We start from the raw sequence: 24,546 nt of genomic DNA on the forward strand, positions 1-24,546 counted from the left end.
AAAGCTCTTTTTGACACTAAAAAAAAGAAAGGCAGCTTTACAAATACATTGAGATTGTGAAGTAAACCAGTGATTGCTGATGCTCACTTACAACTGTTTGCATTTTCTGGATACAAACACTTTTTTTTGAATTTGTGTATTTTATCAAAACACACTCAAATCTGACCAGAAATGGCACACAATGTTACAAATGAAGATCACGAAAAGGGGCAGCAATTTATTTTCATATAACAGTAAGTAGTATTTGCCTAGGTTAAGAAGAGCTATTGTAATGCTCAGCTGCCTTTTACACCAGTTCCAAATAAATTTTACACTTTTACAACCCTTGGTATAAAATGGTGTCCTCTCAGCATTTCCTTTAGGGGGAAGTAGACAAAGGGAATTTTCTCATGATATAGTTACTACATGCACACCCTGGGAAGATATGGACCAGGTGGATCTGAAAGACGACAACCCCATTACAGGCTATGGGCAAGATCACAGGCTTGGAAGGGTAAAAGGGATGGGACACGATTGGAATCTTGAAACTGGGGTACCTGCTGGGCATGCTTAGGTCTACATCTTTTGAGGTGATGAAGAATGGAGGAAGACCCTGAACAACCCCAGTGAGGTGGCCATGTAATCCACCTTGAGGCCTCTATCTCGAGGCCATCCAAGTCCACTATGCAGGAAGGTACCCTAACTCCCCCTCTAAAGGGATGTGGTAAAATAGTGAATGGAACGCAATATTGTCCTGCATGTGGCTATAATACTCGCCGATGTATCGCCATGAGTACTTTGACACATGAGGAGAGGGGTGAATTGGCATATTGCTGTGGAGAAGTGAGTGTATGATGGGTGAGAGTATCCCACGAAGTGTCTAGATCCAGTGGAGTGTATTTTAACATTGTCAGTATCCCTTATTTCAAAAACATGATCCTTTCTATTTATTCATTCAGTATTTAGACTATTTTTCTGTTCATATACTTTTAAGTTTTTGTTTACGTGGGCTTGTTTACAATATTCTAACTTTGTACAGCAACTAAGACGATCATAGAAGCCTTGTCACTTAAAATATTTTCAGTATTTAATAGAATCACTCACCAGAGGAGGTCCCCCTAAGAAAATGGTGCCCTGTTTCTTGACTATAATGCTTTCGTCCGCCATTGCAGGCACATAGGCACCGCCTGCTGTACAGGAGCCCATTACTACAGCGATCTAGATGGTAGGAAAAGAGCAGAACCACAAAAAATTAAAAATGTTGTCAGCATCTCAGAAGAAAGAGTAGAACACAAAAAGGTGAACAAAGCACACACCTTAAGACACAATCATTGTAATGCAGACAGGTATGCACACTCAGAAAATATATGCTACTCCACATTTTCAATGATTTGACATCTGACGGAGTTGCCCATCAAAAAAAATTGTATCCAAGATTTCTTTTGTAAACGTTTTATCGACATAGGCTGGCCTTGATTGAGTGAACAGCCTCTCATTCATGAAGCAGTATAGAACGTCGGAGGAGGACGGGAAGTTCAGACAGCAGATCCAATACAGAACAGCAATAACTTATTCCTAAGTAACTTTACTCAAAATGCAAGAGCAAAATCTCATTATTAATGTAAGAAAGGAAACCCACAAACACATACACATCTAATCGGAGAGCAGATATCTAGGTCCTGCCCTCCGGGCTTACCTGGACTAGTCTAGGTCCTTGCGGTCCCGGCTCCGGTGCCTCTAGGCACCCGCCTCTGCTGCTCTTGTGACTGCAGTCTCGTAATCCTCTCTCTCACTCTTGCACCCTTTCTCTCTCTAATCTTATTCCATCTCACTCTTTGCCCTTCTGTCTCTTTCTGCTTATGATTCTGACTCTCTGCTCTTTTTCCTCTCTCCTGCTCATTTTCCATTCTCTCTTTTGCCCAGTTTGCTTCTCTCTGCTCATTCCCACTCACTGTTTTGCCTCTGCGCTGCTCATTTCAACTCACTCTCTGCTCTTCTTTTCCTCACACTCTTTGCACCTTTATCTGTGATCGCTTTGCTCCCCCTTCACACGTTTCTTTTCCTGCCTCCCACCTCCCCTACTCCTTACCTGTTCTTCCCAAGCTCTCATTAATGTCCGGTCACCACCTTCCTGCACTCCTCCCCCATCCCAGGACCTACTTAATGGTGGTCACAGTGCAGATGAGTCGATGGTGTGGCAAAGGATGGCCCATCCACACCCAGCACCATCAACTCTGGTTCAACCACCACCCAATGGTACTCTGCAGACTCCCTCCGGGCTCTCAGCCCAGGACGCCCGTCTCCTCACGGTTGCCATGCAACACAACACAGATGGTGCTACTTTCACTTGCACCACTGTTGCTTCTCATACAGGACCACCACCATCCCATAAAGACCACCCTCACACAACCCACACAGAACAAAACACACACACCAGCTTAGAAACACAGCAAACTGTCATGCATGCTCCTCAACACCCACTAACAAACACGTGCCAAGTAAATCTGGGACATCCTAAGCAAAGAAGCCACAGACATCCTCCCCCTCACAAAAATATGGGTAACAGCGCATCGGCCATCCCGGAAGGATACAAACTCGCACAACATAATCACAAACACAAACCAGGAGGAATAATTACAATCCTCTCCAATGAAACAGTCAGCTGCACCACTGGCACCGACGATTCAACCTCCTACATAGGGAGCCTAAACTTAACACAGCGAATCTCGCCAAACTTCACCCCAAATGGAACCCTCATCTACCAACCGCCCAGAGCCAGTTTCACCAACAACATCTCAGACTTTATTGCTCCTTTCATCAAAAGCCTACATCCTACTTGGACACCTCAACTTCCAGCTTGAGAACCAGAATGTCCCAAGCTCTACAACGCTCCTCAAAAGCCAGGGAAACCTCTGACTTACTCAAAACATCACTGGACCAACACACACTGGCAGACACACTATTGACCCGGTCTTTGCCACCTTCTACCTCAAAATCACCGCAGCTACGCCTCTCACATCCACTTCCACATTAACGTCCTTCACCAGACGCAACACATAACCATCACTCAGGCGGTTTGTTACTGGAGCAGAATCATGGAATCAATATGGTCCCAGATCCTGAACATGAACCAGGCCAACCCCACAAGAAATCTAAATTCTGACGTGAAACAACTTGACAAATGAATTACAGACTGCGCTGACTCCCTGGTCCGTCCCAAAACAATAACGAGAAGAGAACCAGGAAGCAAGCGAGTTGGTACACCAATGAACTCCAAGCAACTAAACAACATTGCAAACAACTGGAAAGAAAATCGAGAACTAAGCACAAAGAAGCAGACAAGGACACCTTCAAAATGGCACTGAGACGCTACTACCAAAAAGAGGGCCCTAGCAGAGCACAAATAATACAGCACCAACAAATGCAAAGAGATCTTAGTGATTGAAAAGGACTTTACTGCACCAGTTGACAACATATATAACATTATACCCTCGCAAGAGTTATGAACCAACCTTTAAGAATATTTCAGCAATAAAATCGTAACGATTTACAACACTTTTGACCCATAGCCGGCCCCTAACCACCGGCAGCTTACCCATCGAAGACCCCGGAAACACCCTGAATGCTTGGAAAACAGTCACCAAAGAAGAAAACAACAACATCATGATAACCATCCACTCTATGGCCCGAAAGACCACTGCCCCCACCACATCTTCAATATGGTAGCCTCCCCAATCAGCAAAGTTCTCACTCACATCATGAACCTCTCTGTCACCACTGATACATTCCCAGAGTCCTGGAAACATGCAGCGGCCAACATACTACTGAAAAAACCTTCAGCCAATCCCACCCAAAGCTGCCAAATTACCACCCAATTCCCCTTATTCCCTACCCAGTCAAAGTTTTGGGAAACATTAACAAGCAACTCACCCACCACCTCAACAAGCATCAACTCCTGGAAAACACCCACTCAGGTTTCAGAACCAACCACACTACCAAAACCGTCAACATCGAGATGATACTCGATGGAGTAGAAACAGCTTCCCTCATCCTGCTCGACCTCTTGGCGACCTTTGACTCAGCCTCTCACCCAACCCTCATTAGAAGACTTCATGAAGTGTGAATCCAAGGACCTCCACTCAACTGGATCTGCTCCTTCCTTTGGGAAAACAGCACAAAAAATCAGCCTGCCACCCTACAAATCGGAAGCCAAAACCCTAATATGCAGAGTCCCCCAAGGATCGTCTCTCAGTTCTACTCTATTCAACATTTACATTACCCCTTCAGCAGACCTCATCAGATCGCATGCCATCAACATTCTCTCTTACGCAGACAATACTCTCCCTGTCGGACAAGACCGCGGCACCAAGAAATAAAGTTCACCACCTGCGTGTCCACGGTGTCCACCTGAATGCGATTCAACTGCCCACAGCTCAACACAGGCAAAACCAAAGTGGTTATTTTCAGAAGGAAGACTTCTGCAAGGGACTCCACCTTGTGGCCAGCAGCCCTCGGCCCCACACCAGTGTCCACCATCCACACCAGGAAACTAGGAATCATCCTCCATGACAAACTCAACATGTCAGCCCAGGTAAACGTGGTGACCTCCACTTGATTCCAAATCATGAGGATGCTACAAAAACTCTTCAAGTGGCTACTTGGGAACACCAGGAAAATAGTAACACAGTCCCTAATTACTAGCAGACTCGACAACAGCAACACACTACGCGAAATCACCAACCAACTCTTCAACAGGCTTCATAGTCACCCTCCATCGCCGTGCCCACATCTCTCAACATCTGAAAGAACTTCACTGGCGCCCCATACACAAGCACACTCAATTTAAACTACTGACACCCATACAAAGAATTACACAACGCAGGCCCCACCTACCTCAATAGCACCTCCAGGCGCCTCTGATATGCTGGACACTCAGTAGCACAGGTACCTTGCATACACAAGGACAGAACTGGCGTGCGTGTCTTTTCTCACATATACATCAAAGCCTAGAATGACCTGTCACAGCACATAGGAGCTTACTCATTGCTTCTCAAGTACAGCAAGAAGCTGAAGACCTGGCTACTTGAGTAATCTCCCCCTGGAAGGGTACTGCCGACCAATTTGCACAGTGCCTGTATACGCTCGTGGGTGATTAGTGCACTGTACAAATAGACATAAGATAACACAACATAACAGAGACATAAATGAACTCTACCCACACAGCATTATATCTCTGAAGAACTAGGTCTACAATATGTAACCTTTTCCTATACATCTAGTTTTAGTAAATTCAGAAGTCTTCCTCAAGCTACAGATGGCCATATATTTTGTGCCACAGTAAGGTGTTGTCAATATTGCATAATGTGAACAAGTGTCAAACGAAGGAAGGGGATTTTCAAGTTGATACCATCTGATCATAAAGTTTTTTTCAAAAATCTAGTTATGGCTAATAACATTTAAGTGGCACATACTACAAATTGGAGACAGAGTTGCCCTACCACCAGGCTTTTTTCAGCTCTAGAAACTAACAAAGTCCTGAGAGGTGGCAAGAGTCATCCAGCTCTAGTACTATTGTGCCCTCTTGAGTTATAAATACAGTTTTGCCTTACATTGTATTCACATTCAAGAATCAATCTGTAAAGTCACATTAATGAAGGCATATGTTGAGCAGATCGTCGGGTGTCAAGTGTCTTGTGGCTCACCTGAAAGATCCCTTTTGAAGACATACAGGCCTGGTTGTAGAATATACGGCCAAAATGATCTCTGTCAGGAAATACTTCTGCTTGTCTTGGGAGGTTCGCACCACCAGAATCGACTACAAAAAGAGAAATTATACAATGCAAACTTAAATATTTCTAACTCCATCTCTCTCAATTACATGGAACTATTTGCAACTGGTTGGCAACATTCCAGTTCAGACAATCCCAAAAAAATCGCCATGAAAGCCACACATTTGCTCAAGCCCTCCATAAAAATAAATCTACACTACATCACTTGAAAACCACACATGCACTCACAAAGTTGAGTATTTCATTTTGCACTGCAATTCAATGAATATGCCAGTATGTAGAATAGGTACGGCCTTCCCATTCTCCTTTAAGTGAAGTCTATAAATAAGGTTTTCAGAAGTCTGGGTATGTGCGATAATCACATGCGAAAATACACAAAGATTATAGGTTTACCATATCTCGTTAAAAGGAAGATACTTGCTGGTTAGAGAGCACTTACAATGACATTTCATAAGCAAACATTTGTTCGGAGATGGAAGAGAATCCATCACATTCTATTACACCGTTACACATTTTGCTTTTCTTGACCCCTTTTGATCTCAGTTCAGATCCATTGTGCTTTGGAACTGAAGACAGGGCCCTATGTAGATCTGCCCCATGGTAACAAAAACGGTATTACACCACCTAAAGCGAAAGGTGGGGGCCATGAGAATTGTCAACAAGCAGCCCTATGAACGCGCCACCAGACCAACTAAATTCTACACACCTTATAGTTTGGTATGGGTATTTATATAGCACTTTTTAGCCACCCCTCACCCCCACAAGACACAAACTGTGCATTAAATAATGAGAGGAAACTAGAAAAACAATAATAATAATGCCTTATACATCTTTTTGAACTTGATGGAACATGTGATCACAAATGGAGTTTTCCAAGCTAGCATAAAGCCTGCACTTTGAGTTATATAAAACATTATTTCACTTGGCCAGTATGTTCTTGTACCTTTCTGTACCAGGCTCCACTGTCCCAGTGTAGCTAGGAGGGACAGTCTGGTTTTCCAGGACATCAGTGTGGCACCCTGTGGTGTCTCCAGTATGGAAAACTAACAAGCTTTGAAGACACCTTACAGCTAAAATTGTGGTGATTATTCTTACTTGGGGAGAGTGGATGTACACATTTCACTGCACTACATTTTCCAATGTACACAGCGTGTATCCCTTCTCTACTTCTAGGAAAATAGTAACCCTCACAATTTAATTGTGGGAGGCACCTTACCTAGTGTTGAAGCATTAGTGGTCATGCAATTATAGAGGGGGGTATCCACGGTGCGGCATGCTGCCACGTCGCAAGCTGTCATTGATAGATCGGTGCTATAGCCGCTAAAATAATATACAACTTATTCAAAACACCCACGGGAAGAAGAAATAGAGCTTAAACTACAGGGTCAGTGCATAATAGGATCAATCTATGGTATGCCAGCAGAGAAATCAACTCATGCCCACATTACTGAAAGTGGACTCTATACGCTTCACAAACTTAGCTTCTTCAGTACATACCGATCCGATTCCCCACTAAAACAGAGGCTTAGGCCATCCTTGATCATAAAAAATGTGATTCAACCACAAATTTCTTTCAGGTGCACAGTGCAAGCGACAGACAACCACAAGAGATTGCGCGGACCCAGTTGCCCCGTGTGAGGTGGGCATTGCGGCATCCAGAGCAAGTGTGAGGGGTAACCCCCAACCCTGCAGCCCTTTCAACTTGGTGGGTCCCCGGAGTATAATACCAGCTCCCATGCACTTCTACTTACAGTCACAGAACCGGTTGGGAGTGCAACGAGGGCCTTGGGGCCAACTAGAACTGGCCTAATGGATTCCCGTTGACCCAGGGGAGGCTCTGCATGCTTCAAGCAGAGGACTGGAGCACTGTGCCTGTGGCATAACGCCTGATAACTGTCACGGTATCAAATGTAAAGATAGGACGTAAGATTTGCACTAGCACTGCAGGAGGCAAGGTACGACTAAAATGCATGGTGAATAATATGGCTGAGGAGCAGCAGCCATTTTAAGCGGAGCTCATGCGAGAGTGCAGATTTGCTTGGCAGTTCAGGAGTTCGCATGGCTAGAGTAGCGTAGCTAGAGTGCATAGTGCTCTTCATGACTCGCTGCAGCTGTAGACAAAATTGACTGGCTTGGCAGTGCTGCTATTTAAAAAGAGAATTAGTACTGCAGTATCACGAAATTGACTGCATCAAAACACTGGTAGCTATCCCATGTGTGGTGAATAAGATGGCAGAGGAGCGGCGGCCATTTTAAGAGGACGTCATGCAAGAGTGCGGATTTGGAGTGCACAATGCTCTTCATGACTTGTGGCAGCTGTACAATTAACGTTGCTATTCAATACGAGTATTCATAGATGTGATATACATGATATCGTTTGATTCGATGATATACACACCCAATTAATCTACAAGTGCCTAAACAATGCTTGCGATCTAGTGATAGGCACACTAAGAGCACACTAAGATAAGATTCGGCGATAGGCTCACCAAATTTGTGCATAAATGCCTACAGAGTGCCTGTAGTTCGGTGATGGGCACGTCTGCGCACTGCCAACATTCTTCCACCATGGCAAACTCAAAGCACACAGAGGTCATTCCCTCCAACTATCCCCGACTCTACGTTCACCAGACAGTCAGGACCTGGGGCTGCCGCTGACCCAGCCAGAACTAGACTCACCGCCAAGTTGGACGCTATATTACAAGCCATAGAGACCTCGCACACTTCAGGCGAGTCCCGGATTGAGGATATTCGGATAGACGTCAGCCTCTTCCAGCGAGATCAACGGATACTAGCCAACAGAGTTTCAGAAACTGAACACAATGTCTCAGACATGACCCCGCAGTTGGCAGACCAAGTTAAGAACACCCGCAAACTGCTGGATAGAATGCAGCAATTGGAGTATCGGACGCAGGATGCTGAAGGAAGAGCCCGCAGAAATAACATCCGGTTGGGCATGCCAGAGGGTTTAGAGGGATTTCGGACTAGGATTGATTTTCTAGAGGAATGGGTGAAATCTTTTACGCCAACACTGACCCTCTCCCCTCACTTCTCCATGTAAAGTCTGCATCATGTGCCAGCATGCAAGACTCAGCCCAGGGCATCTTTGTGTCCAATAGTTGCAAAATTGTTTCACTATGAAGACAGGGATGCATACTACAAGCCGCCAGACATGCTTTCCCCCTCAAGTATGAGAACAGTGGAGTGTCTATTTTCCCTGACTATACGCTGTTGACCCAATGACAACACTCCTTCCTCTCAGTGAATCAAGACATTTGAGTCCTGAATGCCCAATATTTTGTGATGTTCCCGGCAAAGTTATAGATTGTGCATGAACAGTAAACTAATTTCTTCATGGATCTGGATTCAGCTTGGGACTGGGTTGAAACCCACTTTGAGGGAAGCCATTGCCCCCTGGCGACTGATAACCAAACAGTGCGACGTGGGTGGCGGAAGGGGGGGGAAGGCAGGAGATGGATTATGCCCAAATGAGCTGTGGCAAAGTCAACAATCTGCCATAGAGGCTGCCGACACCCTGCATCAACCATTGCCCTCACATCGTAGAGACTCAAGTTCGGCATCAAGCAATGACAACACAACCTCAGCGGGCTCAGGGTGCTCCTAGCTGGACCAGTTGTCATGCTGCAAACAGCAGGGGACTTGCTTTAATGCCCCCGTTCCTGTTAAAAAGATCCAGTAAGTGATGAGGCACTTTGTGGGACTGCTCACAGGCCTTCTTGGCATGCCCTTTCTGGGATCATACCGCATCAGTGCCCACTCAACACACTCGCCACTGTTTGAGAAAAACACCTGTAGGGGCTGTTCCCATCACGATATTGCTGTTGAGCTAACAATGGCTTGACCACTCATACACATGCAGCATGATATAGTTTGCGGACCTGCAGGCAGTTACCCCCCCCTTTCAACCTTCACCACTACGTGGTGCATTGTCACTTCCCCCACTTCATGAGTTAGCTTTTAGAGCAAATGTTTGCTGCAGGCTCTGGTTACTGTTTGACCATTACTGGTTATACCCCACTGTTATTCCCTCATGGCACGAGCGATGCAGAACTTCTTTCATAACCAAGTACATGGTGGTGTCCGGGGTGGGGGGCTGCCTCCCCTACATACAATACACATGACTGCATTGACCGTCACTGGACTACCAGATTCCTTACCTTAAATGTATGTGGGGTGCAAGCACCACTCCATCGATACTCAGTGTACACATACATCAAACGACTGCAGGCGCAGATCAGCTTCCTGCAAGACACTCGCCTCCTAGGCAGTAAACTTCAGCGACTCAGCAAGCGCTGGAGGGGTCAGATTTATGGTAGAGTCTACTACTCCTATGCACGAGGAGCCTTGCTATGGATCTGCCCAGGGACCCCCTTTCAGGCCCTCCGAACGGTGATTGATAAAGAAAGGCGATATGTTTTTGCACAAGGCAGACTAGATTGCAATCCAGTCACTTTGGGATGTATATACGCCCCAAACTCAGCAAGTGGCCTTCTCGGCTGTCCTATTCAGAATCCTCGCCCAATGGGTAGGCATCCCGTGGTTTCTGGGAGGGGACTATAACAATGTCTTGGATCTTTCCCTTGACCGTGATCCACCTTTATCACTCTCAGCAGGATTTATTCAATGGCAACCTACAGCAGGCGTTTACAGCTTTCTCACCAAGAAGACTGTCCTTCCCCCAGCTACTATACTACTTTGTCAGTGACCTGGTATTTCCTAAGCGGCGATTCTTCTGGACTTGGACCGGGTGCTGGGAGATCTGCTCTGGGATAATGAGGGTCATTTGGTAGCCCTAAACAAGCTTCAGTTACCAGTGGGGGGACGGAAGGTTGGGAGAGCCATCTTTTGAGGCTTATTACCTTGCAGCGCAGCTTCTGTGGGTGTCCAGCCGGCTATCAGGAAACAATCTTTATGAACCCAGTGCAGGGGATGGTTCCCTCCCCTTGTATTTAATACGACTTCTTCATCCTACTGTTAAGCTGTACCGTTCATGGTCCCTCCATGAGTGGATTGCTCAGAGGTGCTTGGCGAGAGTCTTCCAACTCATAAAGCGCACACTCACCTACTCCCCAGCCACACTGCTCCAGGGTCTCCCTGGACCCTTGAGCCATTTTATCGCTAAACAATTAGCAACCTGGTGTAAACATTCCTTTGACATGGTGGGTTGTTTGTTTCAGGACCCTCATTTACTTCCGTTTGACCAGCTGTGCCAGGAATACAACATTCCCCCAACTCAATTTTGTTTACACGAGTAGTTATTAGGAGCCCTGAAGTCACTGTGGGGTGTGATTGATGCAGAACTGCCCACCCATGCAGTGATGCATGCACTACACACCATGGGAGAAGGACGCATCTTATCACTTGGTTTTACAAAGCTATTAAGGAACATACTGGGTTCCACTGACTTAACACCCTCTAGGAATGAAAGGAGGATCAGGAGCGCCACCTACATGACATTGAATGGCCACGGGCACTAAAATCTCCCCACGTTATCGTCAGAAATATGCAAATCAATAACATTCAATATACGATACTCCATAGGGCTTAGCTCACACCTACCCGTCTAAACTGTATGTTCCCAACGGCCAACCGTTCCTGCCCCAGATATCAAGCCTAATCAGCCGACTTTCAGCACATGCTTTGGTCATGCCCCAGTATAACCAGATTCAGGCATTTTACACATGCTCTATTAACCACTGTTGCGGAATTCACAACACAACTCATGGGAGGCCACAGCACTGCCCATATTTCCCACGAGGACAAACCACAAGGTGTGGGCACGGTAGGCTAATCTAGTCCTTCTTTTGGCTAAGCGCCTACTGACCATGTTTTGGCATGAACAATAGCCCCCAACCTCCCCCCAATGTCACCGGCTTTACGCCACTGGGGTGACACAAAGAAATCTGCATTACACTGGGAAGAAGTCTGAAGAATTTTGAGACGCCCCATAGCAGCAGCCTGGAACATCATGCTAATGCAATTCAAAGAACTCACAACCCCGCACTACAGACCCGGGGCCAGCCAATGCATCCTAAAGGCCCTCATCTGTGTTCCATTCGGCCAGCAGGCATCCTTCCCCTCCTCACATGCACAGTGATCACCCACTACAAAACCTTGAAGGCCTCGCCCTTCCCCAGCTCCACTGAGGGGGAAATTAAGATACATGGCGGGATCCGGTCTCACACCACTCGCTATTAGATACTTAGAATGTTCTGGAGCCCACCTATCCCGTGCACCCCCAATGTCCTTTCACCCGGCTACCCATATTAAATGCTTGTGCATTCCATTTTGTTTCCCTCCCCCACATTGGAGTTTCCTATCTTTACCAACCTCCTCTTGTTCCATGATGGAGGCCCCAAATATTCAGTAGTATTCAATCATATTTAGATCACACAACCTTGCTGATACAGTACCATAACCGACGAAGTGTAAACCTGGCTCAGCCAAATATTTAAGACTCAAAGCTCTAGGAGAGTAGAGACTCACTCTCCACACTGGAGAAAAAGCATAATCGATAATGAGAGAATGCAACTGTATTTATAAACCTCTTTACCTTTTGATGTCAATTACCATTATACATTAAATGTCTTGTAATAACACTCTAATGAATCGATCTCTCCTAATCTATATAGTGGAAAAAGGATTACGTACTGTCAGGCTTGTCGAAATGCATTAGTGTGTTACAAAGAATTGAACAACCTAAAATCTCAATAAAAAGTATTTGAAATGAATTAAAGGACTTATTGCTTTTCCAAGTCTTAGACCTAGAGGTGGACTCATTGTATCATATTGTATTTGCATTTATATAGCATTTACGAGGCATTGAAAGATTTTTCGGTGAGTAGCACGCTACTCCGGAAAGCCCAATGTATTAACTTGGGAATCATGTGTATCGAAAATGAATGTTAAATTTTTAGCTAATGTTAACGACTGTTAGTGGGTTAGTGTTATCAAGGTAAGTGGCACCATGTGATGTATAACACCTAAATTCATTTGTTCTTCAAATTACTTAATTTTGGGTTGGATTAAAGGTTATAATCCAAGATAAAATTTTATACATTTAAGAGTTTATGAATGCAGTGATTTGTGTGTTACAGAAGGGAGTTAGACAGTCATTGACTAAGGAAAGATTCATGGTAGAGCTGCTGCTTCTTACAGACAAATAAAAAACGCAAATAGAGATGCATTGAAGTTGACAGGATCACGTAAAGGGAAGGGAAGTTGGCATACACAAGCAATACTGTGCCAGTGGTGTAACGAAAAATAATGCCCCTTCCCTGCAGAATGTGAAGAGCACCCCCCCCCCCCCTTCGGAGTCTTCCAATATCTCACAGCTATTCAATGGCCTTGGGCTGAATGCCCCCTCCTCCCAAAGGTTGAGGGTGCACTGATGGGTTGGGTCCGCTTCGCACCACAGGGATTGCCGAGGCTTGCGTTACGACCCCTCCACTGGACTACTGAAAAGGCAACCAATAGCGTAGATCTTTTCAGATTTTTCATTCTTTGCAGTCATGTTTTAAATAGTCTGCGTGTTACGAGTGTTTATCTTACAGCCATTTCACCTCGACACAATATTTAATCTTTTGTAAAACTCACTTTTGGCATGCAACAAAACGGATATTGTAACCAGATAGATATGTTTTATACAAAATTCACAACAATTAAATACAAAGCACAGAGATGCAGGGAGAACTATTGTTGAGGACATGACCCATATGAAAATTAGTAAATGGATACCCTAGTAACTCAAGTTATCTTAGTCTACAGTCCCTTCACCCATACATATGCCTAGAGATTGGATGGCATCCCGACAAGTGCCCGGCTGTTCTACTGTGGGACTTCAATAAAGTTTAAACACCAAGTTCAGTAGCCCAATAGTTTAATGCCCCCCTCCAACTCCATGGCTCCGCCCCCTTCTCTGGCTTGTGGCGAATGTCCTCTCTTCTCTGGCTGAATGTGACAACCAGTAAATGGCTGTAGAACTAGGAGTAAATGAGATCCTAAGATGAGTATGTCCCAGCCACTTCTGTCCTATTTTATGGAAGATTAGCAACATAAGGAACATGATGCCTAGATTTACTGAAGCCGAAATGCTCACTGGCATGATTGAATCAGACCATACAACAGTGCTGGAACCAGTACCAAATGAAGAAACAATCCTTAACACAGACAGAACTGAGACAAGAGACTGTTCTGGAAGGATGTTCCACCCTTCTCTTAAATCCTGTCACCTACTTCGATGCACACAAAGGATAAAACTGTTAAACAAAAATGGCACACATGCAGGTGTCTGCCACTTGCTAGACACCTGCGCTCCTCTTCACTTGCCTTCGCACACCCCCCCGCATCCGTCGCAGCCGCAGTGTTGGCTGATCCTTCTACATCGCTGCCAAGACCTGGAACGAACTTCCCCTCCAGCTCTGTACAGCCCCCTCGCTGGCAGACTTCAGAAAGAGACTTAAGACCTGGCTTTTCAATGGAGAAATGGTGCCCACATATCCGTAGGGGTGACAGTGCTGCGCTCTACAAATGCTGACTGATTAATAGTTATAACTTAATTACCTGTTCCAGGTAGGAAAGAGCCAGTTTTGAGCTTACGTTTTACCAAGTCATTCTGTTTGCGTTTGTCTCGAAGCATGCTGAATGCCATTTACAAGAAATAATCAACTTCTCAACTCTTAAAAATTGTAAGCAGTTGATGTGGCTCACGTGTAGCACAATGTTGAACTCTTGCCACTCACCAAGGTATATACAGGGAAGGTGATTCTGCATAGCAATTTCTTGTGCGCGGAGATGCTTTTTGACTGTAATTGGGTAGTAGGCGCCACCTTTGACAGTTGCATCGTTTGCAACAATTAGGCATTCAACTCTGAAATATAGATTTCAGTGATTATTGATGGGTTGGAATCAAAACCACAACACAGAATGGGAAAAGTTGTCTATCTTAATCCCAGATGATGACAAATTATTCAAGACGGTTAAAAGACAAAGAGAGATACATAAGACAGGAGAAGGATAAAAGGGAAACAGACATCCATAGCGGTGAAGGACACAGACATCTGTGGGAGGAAAGGAAAGGGTGAGGGAAAAAAGAGGGATGGAAGAAAGGAACAGGATAGGGAGGAAAAGATGAAATAGAGCTAGGGCAGAGGGAGAGGGAGAAGAAAGCTCAGAAAAATAGCTAAATAAAAACTAAAGAACATTTTCACCTATTCAAATGGATCTTAAAATGTTAGTATATTTCATTGCATCACACGGAATGATGTTATCATCACCAACACACTTTCTTCAAACTTCAACTTAAAAAACAATAATAAAAAAAGCAAAAGTCACAGTAATATATATATACAGTAAATGTCTGCTCCGAGCGTGGGCGAGGACTCGGGAAAGAGCTGAAGAGCATTAGGTTTTCTAGTCAATAGCAGAAGCCGATGAAATAACTCGTATGTGGCACAGGAAACCATTTGCAGTTCCATAGCTTTTTCTCAAAATAAAAGAAAGGGACAAGATGGGGGACAATGAGATAATTTATATATGATCATTCTCCATTCAACATTTTCAAATGATCAACCCACATTTTACAGTTTCAGCTTTTCTTCCCCAAGTCTTAAACAGGTTGTTTATTTACGTGTTTTTGTAAAGATCACTCCGTACAAATTGAATGAAGAATGTGTAAAAAGGGTTTCTTTGCAAAAATATGTTTTCTGGGAGCTCTACTTTGTTTCGGATGGCACAGCTTGAAACAAACTGAGAAAATAAAAATTAGAGTGGTTTATTTGCAGTTTTGTGCACAGCAGTAATACAACCAAATAGATATGTCAAGGAACTTGTGAAGAAAAGGGTGAGGCTAAATAGAGGTGACAACATATACTTAGTTACACCCCTTGGCTTGGCAAAAACCGTGGTTTTCAAACATCAGCAGTACATTCTGAAGTCTGGCTTGAGGTGGAGAGCTAAAGGTGTTTAAAAAGGTTGAGTATTGAATATCAACCATATTCAAGACAGGACAAGGAAGCCAACCACAGGATCCTCGTTGGCTGGCATGGGAGCATCTGTTTAAAGAAGCGCCTTAGAGTGCGCTGTGTAATGCCTCGAGGACAAGGAAGAGTTTTTTTGGGAATTCAGCTCTTTGTAAGACCAGCAGCACACAGATCAACATCAATGTACAACAGAAGTAATCACTTCTAGCTGGACAAAAAGCCTCAAACTCTTGGGAGTTTGCCCACTGTTTTGGCACGGAGATAGTCCCACAGACTCCGTTACAGAACTCTATGTGCGAAACAGTCACTGTAGAGATGAGATGGCGCCTTTAATAATGGGAATATCCCACAGAGGAGACAACAGTGATTAACAATGGCATTCAAAGTTTGCTGTCATGTCCTTTAGAGGCGGTAACAAACATCTGAGATATTTTCAGCTGTGAGCTAATCAAAGTTTCTAACAGCAGGGGTAACAGTAAAGATTATCATGAGAAACATTTGAATAATGGGTAATTATAGATATTTTTCCACCGTCCCCATGTTGGAAATCGATACATTTTTTCATAGTATTGTCTGATAAAACTCTTATGAAAAATAAACAGAAAGTGTGGTAATCTGGGCCCGTGCTTTAATTTTGGACTCCTAACTGGTAGAAGAGACAGTGTGGTGGTGTGTCTAGAAGACTTGGCATGTGCAATTTGGAATACCCAAATAACCGGTTTAAGGAAACACCGATAAACCACAGTTTGGTACTCTGATTCCTACACAGGTTCTACACATGAATGTCAATAGACCTGGTTCATCTCATCGCCATCATGGTGCTCATGCTAGGTTACGTGCACGCATGTGCAAAGAAGTGAGACACTGCAGGAATAACTTACTTCTATTAAACCCTTTGTGTCTACGGTCATCCGTGTACTAGTCTCTCTCTCATGCAGCAACCGATTCAGTTCTCCTCTAGGGCATAACACGTGGTTGCATAGTAGCAGTAGCAAAGGGAGAGACTTGTTGTCTGGGGTAGCACAGTAGCTGGTGTATTCCTGGCACCAAAAAGACATCAATGTGCTGCCCACGATCTTCATCTGTCTCTCAGAATCTTCTGATCGGCTTCAACAATTTACCTTTGTAGATGCTACTGTTGAGCCTGTTTCAAGATGTCCAGAAAAAGTTTCGGGTCCTAGGTATTGGAGTGTAAATCCATTGTTGGCTCAAAACTAAACCACATATTCAAAAAATACAGCCACAAATAAAACCATGTGGGGGCAGCTGCGGAGATCAGCAAGGCGCTGCTGCTGCAAATACAGAAGTAGAAAACATGAGATTGGACCTGAGAAGCCTAGTAACTGGGAGCTAAAAGAGACCAGTCTCGCTATGGTTCTCTTCTCAGCAAAGCACATACAGCGTGCCAAGGGAGCTGGCAGATGTGTAAGGCCTGGTAGAAGGCATTCATGGATGGAAAAAGATGGCAACCAGGCAGGCCTTTGAAGCCCGGCTGGAAGGAGCAATGAGCAACTTAGTAAAGAGAAACCACACATCATAAATACTGTTTTTAATGTGAGTGGGGGAAATAATCTTACTAAGAGGAGCAGAGTCCCGAGATCCCTGTAAACCACAAATACAGATGTTATTCTCCTACGAAAGGCCTGTTTGCATGATCTGATACACAATAAATCAAAAGTGGCAGAGGCCAATAGTTAACAATATGTTTAATTCAAAAGAAAATTGATGATGGCCATTATGGTGCCAGCCAGGTTGCAATTCTCAACCACCCAGGGACTGTCAGGGTAAATGGTTAATGACACCAGGGATTTTGTAGAGGGATTACAGGGCACCAGTCTTGGTATACCTTCCTACATGATGTTAGCCACATCAACATCATCATGGTTGTGGACTGGAACAAGATACCCTCAGGAATAGAAGGCACTGACAAAGTTGATAAAAGGCAAAAAATTAAAAGTAATTAATAGTGAGTAATAAGTGCATGTAATGTATGGGGTTAAAACATTTCCAAGGAAATAAAATTCAAACAAAATAGATGACCAAAAAGTGCACATCCTTCTTCGTTGTTAAAACATAAGGAGGTCTGTTGGAGGACCAAGCCAGACTTGCTTTTAGGAGTCTGGCTTCTCTTAGGAATCCTAGGGATAATAGAAAAATATGCCGGCCTCTGCAACATTGGCAGTCCTCTAAGATCAAAATATTAATAGCAATCTATTTGCTTAAAAGTATGTATGATGTTTACGCGTGCAATTTAAAAAAATGATTGTTTTTAAAAGGTCGGGCAAACAAGATGGTCCTGAAATTCAAGGCAAGTTTAATAACATTCAAGAACAACGTGTTTGTACAAGGATTAGCTGGCAAGTGTCTGAGATCTCTTAGCTTTAGAATTAGCTTGTATTGTTGCAGTCAACTTAACATGGAGGTTAGGGGGATGGTCTAGGCAGAGGAGGAAGAGGAGCACAGGAATAGAATACTGTGTTCACCATTTGTTTTTGATGACTTTCCTCATAAAATATTTTATTGAAAACGGCATTCTAAAGTAACAAAAGCCCCACTCTTTACACTGATGAAGAGCGAATTTCAGCTCAGTGACAACTCTGGAATAAACCCACATTACACATTCCAGTTTTAGAGAATTATTAGCAAGGTTTTATGGGTCTAAAAAGGTATCTATCTCTATAGCCGATTTACACTGGGAAGTTTGAATTGCTAGGCTCTGCCTTGCCTTCCACAGCCATGGAGATGGATGTCCTGGGACACAATTTAAACTAAAGAAATGTTGGTCTTTAATCCACAAACCCTTGTGCCCTCTTTAGTCTCATTAAAACCCTCAGAGAAGGCTCAATATGTGAAACAAAATAAACACACAGGTTCTATTCATATCAGGGAAAAAAACATATGCCACTCTTACCCTGACACGCGACCAATTCCTGTTATAATGCCTCCAGCAGGGACCTCTTCATCACCATATAACTGGTAACCTGCAAACTGTGAGAACTCCAGGAAAGGCGAACTGAGAATGAGAAGTTAAGAGGCAGTCAAAGAAAGGAAGTGCATTGATCCTGAAATCTCCAGGCATTTTAAAGCAGGATTTGAAATGTAAGATATTTAAAAGTCAAAAGTGCATTTTTATCTTCCTGTTCTTTAGTGGTAACCTAAGGACATGAGCACATTCAAGAAAAGTCTGAAACATATCTAGAATCAGCAAAAGTGGTACAGTTGATCTGTATGGTTATTATTATTTATTTATTTTTACATTAATACAGGACAGTAAATAAAACGTGCTAGGATTACCAAGCTCAATGGAACTCATTGAAATGACTGTGAAAGGATGAATGGCTAAGTTCTCAAAGCGCCTAGGAAACTATGACCTTAAGGTACATTAAATTCTGTGAAAGTATCAACCTCAGGCAGCAAACACAGGAGCCCAACCTTTCAGGCTGGTAGCTCCCAATCCGGCACTTGCCTCCCCTGTAACGACGACACAAGGTTCAAAAAGAATCTCACAGACAACAGACTGCAAGTGCCCAACCTAGACTATGGAAGATCAAATCAACACCAGATTTTCAGGAAGGACAGGAAGGTGTTATTGCCCTAACCTCCGGGCGATAATTGCTGTTAATTATCCTCCCCACAATTATAAGGCTGAGCTGCCAGCGAGGCAATATAAAGACAGCTGGGTATTTAACAGCCATTATTGCCGGGCAGATGAAGACAATAAGTTATCTGCACCCTCGCCTTCAATGCATTGGATTGACCTCACCGTGCATGAAGAGCAAACATGGGTCCCTTTCTTCATAAGTGGCTCTTATTCAGCAACACAGCATCAGCGTCTTTCTTCAAAAGTCAATCTCTAGCGATCTGCCCCCCCTTCCTTCACTAAAGAGGAATGTATTCCCAAATGCCTCCCACAAAAACATAAACATGTCAGTTTGTTTATTTATCCAGCTCTACAATAGTTTTGAGGCTTACTTTCCCCTTTATAGAAGGAAGAGGAGGGGACAGCAACAACAGGACAGAGAGACTGGCTTAAGAAACAAGAAAAAAACGATTGATTTGCCCCTAATGGAGAGAGAGAAAAAATCAAATTAGGTGGGGGAACTAGCAGCCAAGAGATTCTCCACGAGCCGGCCCACAACAGCAGCTCCAGCTTGCAAAGGGAGTCTTTTGATTAGGAGGCCAGCTCCCAGCATTCCAAACTGGGTGCTAAGATACAATATTTCCATTTAGATTCACTGTATGTACATTTATTTCATATGTGTAACCTGAAGTATTTACATGGATCCTGCCATCTCGGACACCCCTGCATGAGACACTTTGGCTCTCATTCACAAAGTTTCTTGCCCACGAAAGTTGGTGTGCAAGTGAACTGAATCTGTCCGCTCCCAGATGGGACATTCACATAATCGGATCTAAAGATATTTATGCCTGCAAATGGAACTTATACTGTGGCCAGTATGGTGGATTATACATAAGAGTAAGTTTATGAATAGAGGCAAGAAAGCGGACTTTGCCAGTGGCAGGATGTAGTCGTGCAAAATGCACTGAACACCTACAAACTTGCATGTTTGTGTGTTCTCACCAGAATTTGTTTATTGCCTCCTTGTGTGCCGCCAAGTATATGGAACAGAATGCACAGTGTATGCTTTCTGATTTGACTTCCTCTTCTGCACTGGATGATAAATGAATGATGGCTGAAATACGATGAGGTGGGTGTGCTTATTTTGCTGGACCTCTCTGCAGCCTTTGATACCACCGCTCATTCCATTTTATTTTATTAAACAGAGTCAAGTCCTTTGGTGGCAATAATTAGTGATAATTAGCCATTAAATGGATAAAATCCCTTCTTCAGGGATTGCAACAATAGCCACTTTTCAGTCAGCGTCTTCCACCACCTGTCTCATTGCAGAGATCCACAGCGATCAATTCTGTCTCCTCTCTTTTTTTAGGTCGAGCCTAGCCGCAGCGCGCATGCGTTGCTCGCTCTGTGAGGCATGCAGTAGTCGAGTGTGCTGTGGAAACCTCGCCTTGTTACCGCCCTGTCACCATTTGTTACCTCCCATGAGGACCGGATCTATTACTTGTGGCGTTACACGGTCTCCTTCATAAGTCGGTAAGGACTTTATTTATCTGCAGCGCTGTCTGCTTTCACTTTAGTGGCCGCGCTTGTTTATTTAATTAATTTGCAGCACGGGCCGAAAAGGAGCGTTTCTACTCACTAATCTAACAAGCATTTGCAATGCAATAGGTCTCACATTTACGCAGGTTTGAGCTATTGACATTGCAAATAACAATGCCTTTTATTTTTGTTTTCGTTTTTAAAACATAAATAAAAGGCATTGTCGTTTCAATGCCAGTACCTTAAACTCATGTAAATCCGAGACCTATTGCATTGCAAAAGCTTGTTATTCTTTAGGTGCTCCCCTAGGAGTCCGCGTTAGCAGACACGGAGCCCTTTTTTACATATAAGCCAACGATTCACAGTAGTTATTCAAACTTTATCCTGCGATGGGCAGTGAAGATTTTATTGCTGAACTCTCTGCTTTGAAAGACACTGAGGGCCAGATGTACGACCCTAAATTGCATGCGCAAACGGGTTTGCGACCCGTTTGCGCATGCAAAATGTTACAGGGCCATATACAATTCCTAATTAGAGAGTCGCAAAATATTTGTGACTCGCTAATTAGGAATTGCGAGTCACTATTAGGAAGGGACGCCCTTGGCACGCCCCTTTCTATGTAAGAACGTTTTGAAACCACAATTGCAGTCGCAAAACACTCGCAAACTACCACCCTCTTCAAGAGGGTGATAATGGAGTCGCATATCGGAAGGGGTCCCCAGGGGACCCATTACCCTTTGTGACTGCCTCAAAATATTTAAGGGCAGGCAGTGGTCCCAGGGAAAAGAAAACCTTTCATTTTTTTTCAAAATGCATCCTGATTTCCTTTAAGGAAAACGGGCAGCATTTTTTTTTTAAACTGCTTTATTGAAAAGCAGTCCCAGACATGGAGGTCTGCTGAGCCCAGCAGGCCATCATCCATGGGTGGGCCAGCCATTCCGAATGGGGTCGCAAATTGCAATTGGCTCATTAATGTTCATGAGCCTCGCATTTTGCAAACCCATTGGGAATCGCTAACAGTGTCTCTGACAATGTTGTACATTTGCTTTTGCGACTCGCAAATTGTGACTCGCAGTTTGCGAGTCGCAAAAGCAAATGGTCGTACATCTGCCCCTGAATGACTTCTAATTTGCTAAAATTAAACCCTTACAAAACATAGGTTTTGATGACTAGAAATCCCACAGAGAAATGGATCTTTATGGCACACCTCTAGTGGTGATGCCCACACTCCCTCAAAAACAGGGTCTTGTTAGACACAGACTGTATCTAAACACCATAGATTAATAAATGCCAAGAGCCTGCTTTTGGCTTCTGAATATCTTGAAAAAAAAAAAAAAAAAATTACCTACACAACTCCAAAAGCAGGTGGTCACAGTTTTATTCAGTCATACTTGACTACGCCAATTCGGTTTACTTGACTCTCCCCAAAAAATGTGTTAGGAGAATTCAGCTGATCCAAAATGCAGCTGCACAAGTTATTGTCGTAACCTCAAGAGAGCGCATCACGCCTATTTTGAGGCAACTTTACTGGATGCCCATAACATAACGTATTCTTATTAAAGCCGTGGTTATGGCTCACTAGATTGTCCATTATGATCCCCTACCCTGTTAGCCAAAATATTCAGAATTTATTTCTCTACTCTTCATCTCCGTTCCGAGGTCATATTTTTCTAGCGGTACCTTCGATTAGGACATCTTCCTTTGCAGGTCGGGCTTTCTCTTATGCTGCTGTCAAAGAATGGAGTTGTCTTCCTTTAGAACTGATAAATCAAGTTCCCACTGGGCTCTTCAAAAGAGCACTGAAAACTCTACTCTTTAAAGCGACATACAATATCCAAGTAGTCAGTCCTTAAGCACTTAAGGTTATTCAGCAGCAACAAACTCCAGTGAGTGTGGGCTCAATAAATAACCTAACTAAAATAGACTGGAAGCCAATGTAAAACTAATCCTCAAAATAAAAATAAAAAAAATCAGAAGTCAGTGACTTTCTATGGTGTGTATTTTCCATATGAAGAAAAAGGTAAAACAAAAAAATGTTAAAAGCACATATCTACCAGGCATGTCCAGTAGATTATCCAACGGGTGATTATCCAACAGGTGATTAGTTCCAAATAGCATACATGGAGGAAGAGGTGTACAAATGTAAATATACATTTCGATTCCTTAAACTATTTAATATGCCCAAATAGTCTGAAATATTCATAAATTACCGTTTATGTATACTTCAGACTATTCTGGTATATCAAATAGTTTAGCAGTGTTTCCCAAACTGGGGTCCGTGGACCCCCAGGGGTCCGTGAAACATTCCTAGGGGGTCTGCAGGCAGCAGTTTTAAAAGCACTGCAAAGTTCCTTGTAGAATTAGCCGTTTTCGATCAACAATAAAAGTGTCAAGATATCACTAGTGATTATTGTACCTGCTGAAGAGAGATGAGAGTTTTGTCCAGTGGCAGGTTTGACTTATCTAATGTAGAACAGAGGGTTAATATGCCTGCTGCTAAGAACGCGTATCATACATTTAAAAAAACTGTATTTTATGTGCATAGGTCAGTGGGTTACTACTTTTGTCACAGAGATTCGTTTGTTACTCTGCAGCTCATAAACTGTCATCAAAGAACTGCTTACACACTTCATGGTACAAGTTAGTAACTTATGTTTTTTCCCAGTCTTTCATTATCCTGATGCTGCTAAAGGGGTTTATTTGGGTGGAAATAGAGATTTATTGTCAACGTCAATGCTAACCACTGTGTTATGTCCTGGATCATGAGTTTGTGCTTTTCCAGACCAAGCACTCATAAAAAATGCCTACCAGTATGAATGACATGTGAATCCTACACCTTGTAGTCCCCTTTGCCTTTTGTAACATTTTCTCTGCACCGATTTACACGTATGATTCATTGTCTCTATATGTGTGTGATGTAAAGTGCTCTGACATCCAACAAAGGTATGAGAGATGTTATAAAACAAATGAAATGCATGTGACAGATGTGCTATGGAAAAATGAGAGGCACTGTGGAAGGGTGATAATAAGGGACTCATTGAAGAACCCCAACAAAGATTGTTGTATCCTGGTGCATAGTAAGGTAATCATTTACTATTCTTTAAAAGCGAATACAATTCAATATATTATGACAAATGTGTTGGAGAATGCACCATTGTAACCTAAATTTTCTTGGGGGGAGAGCCTCCCAAACCCCCTTTGTAGTGGTCAGGCTCACTCACTGCACTTGGTGTGCACTGTATGGGGACTGGTCTGAAAACATTTGCCAGGGCTGCTTTGGGTTTCCACTCTGGCCCTGGCAGGAGAGTTAATCACGGAGATGCAGCACCAACCTTCGCATTACATTTTTCCGTTTTTTGCTAACTCTTTCAATATAGAATACTAAAATCCTTACTAATTAGAGTATTTATTTTGTGTGCACGTGTGTTTATTTTTTTCGAATTACTCTTTTAATGTATGAAATTTAAATCATACAAATTGCTGGGGGTCCCCGGCTTCCAGTGGTGAGTCAATGGGGGTCCTTAGGAGTCAAAAGTTTGGGAACCCAATCGAAATCTAGATTTTACTACTAGGCATAGATTTCTGACTCTACCACAAAACCTTTATGAACCAGGCCCTTTGATTTCTTCAAATTGAAGCTACTGTGACTATCCATCTC

The 24,546-nt window shown here is 43.5% G+C and overlaps 1 protein-coding gene across 1 annotated transcript in view; it reads right to left on the reverse strand.

Moving 5' to 3' along the window:
* MCCC2 (methylcrotonyl-CoA carboxylase subunit 2) overlaps nt 1-24,546 on the reverse strand; it is a 209,639-nt gene that overhangs the window by 130,297 nt on the left and 54,796 nt on the right. The window contains exons 4-7 of the mRNA XM_085632355.1: nt 18,681-18,782; nt 14,531-14,658; nt 5,682-5,794; nt 1,084-1,197 (exon numbers count right to left, since the gene is read on the reverse strand). Of these exons, the coding sequence (XP_085488481.1) occupies nt 1,084-1,197; nt 5,682-5,794; nt 14,531-14,658; nt 18,681-18,782 (457 nt within the window). The remainder of the gene's footprint in view (nt 1-1,083; nt 1,198-5,681; nt 5,795-14,530; nt 14,659-18,680; nt 18,783-24,546) is intronic.

Source organism: Triturus cristatus, chromosome 2_1 (assembly GCF_964204655.1).
Source record: "Triturus cristatus chromosome 2_1, aTriCri1.1, whole genome shotgun sequence".
NCBI classification, from domain to species: Eukaryota; Metazoa; Chordata; class Amphibia; order Caudata; family Salamandridae; genus Triturus; species Triturus cristatus.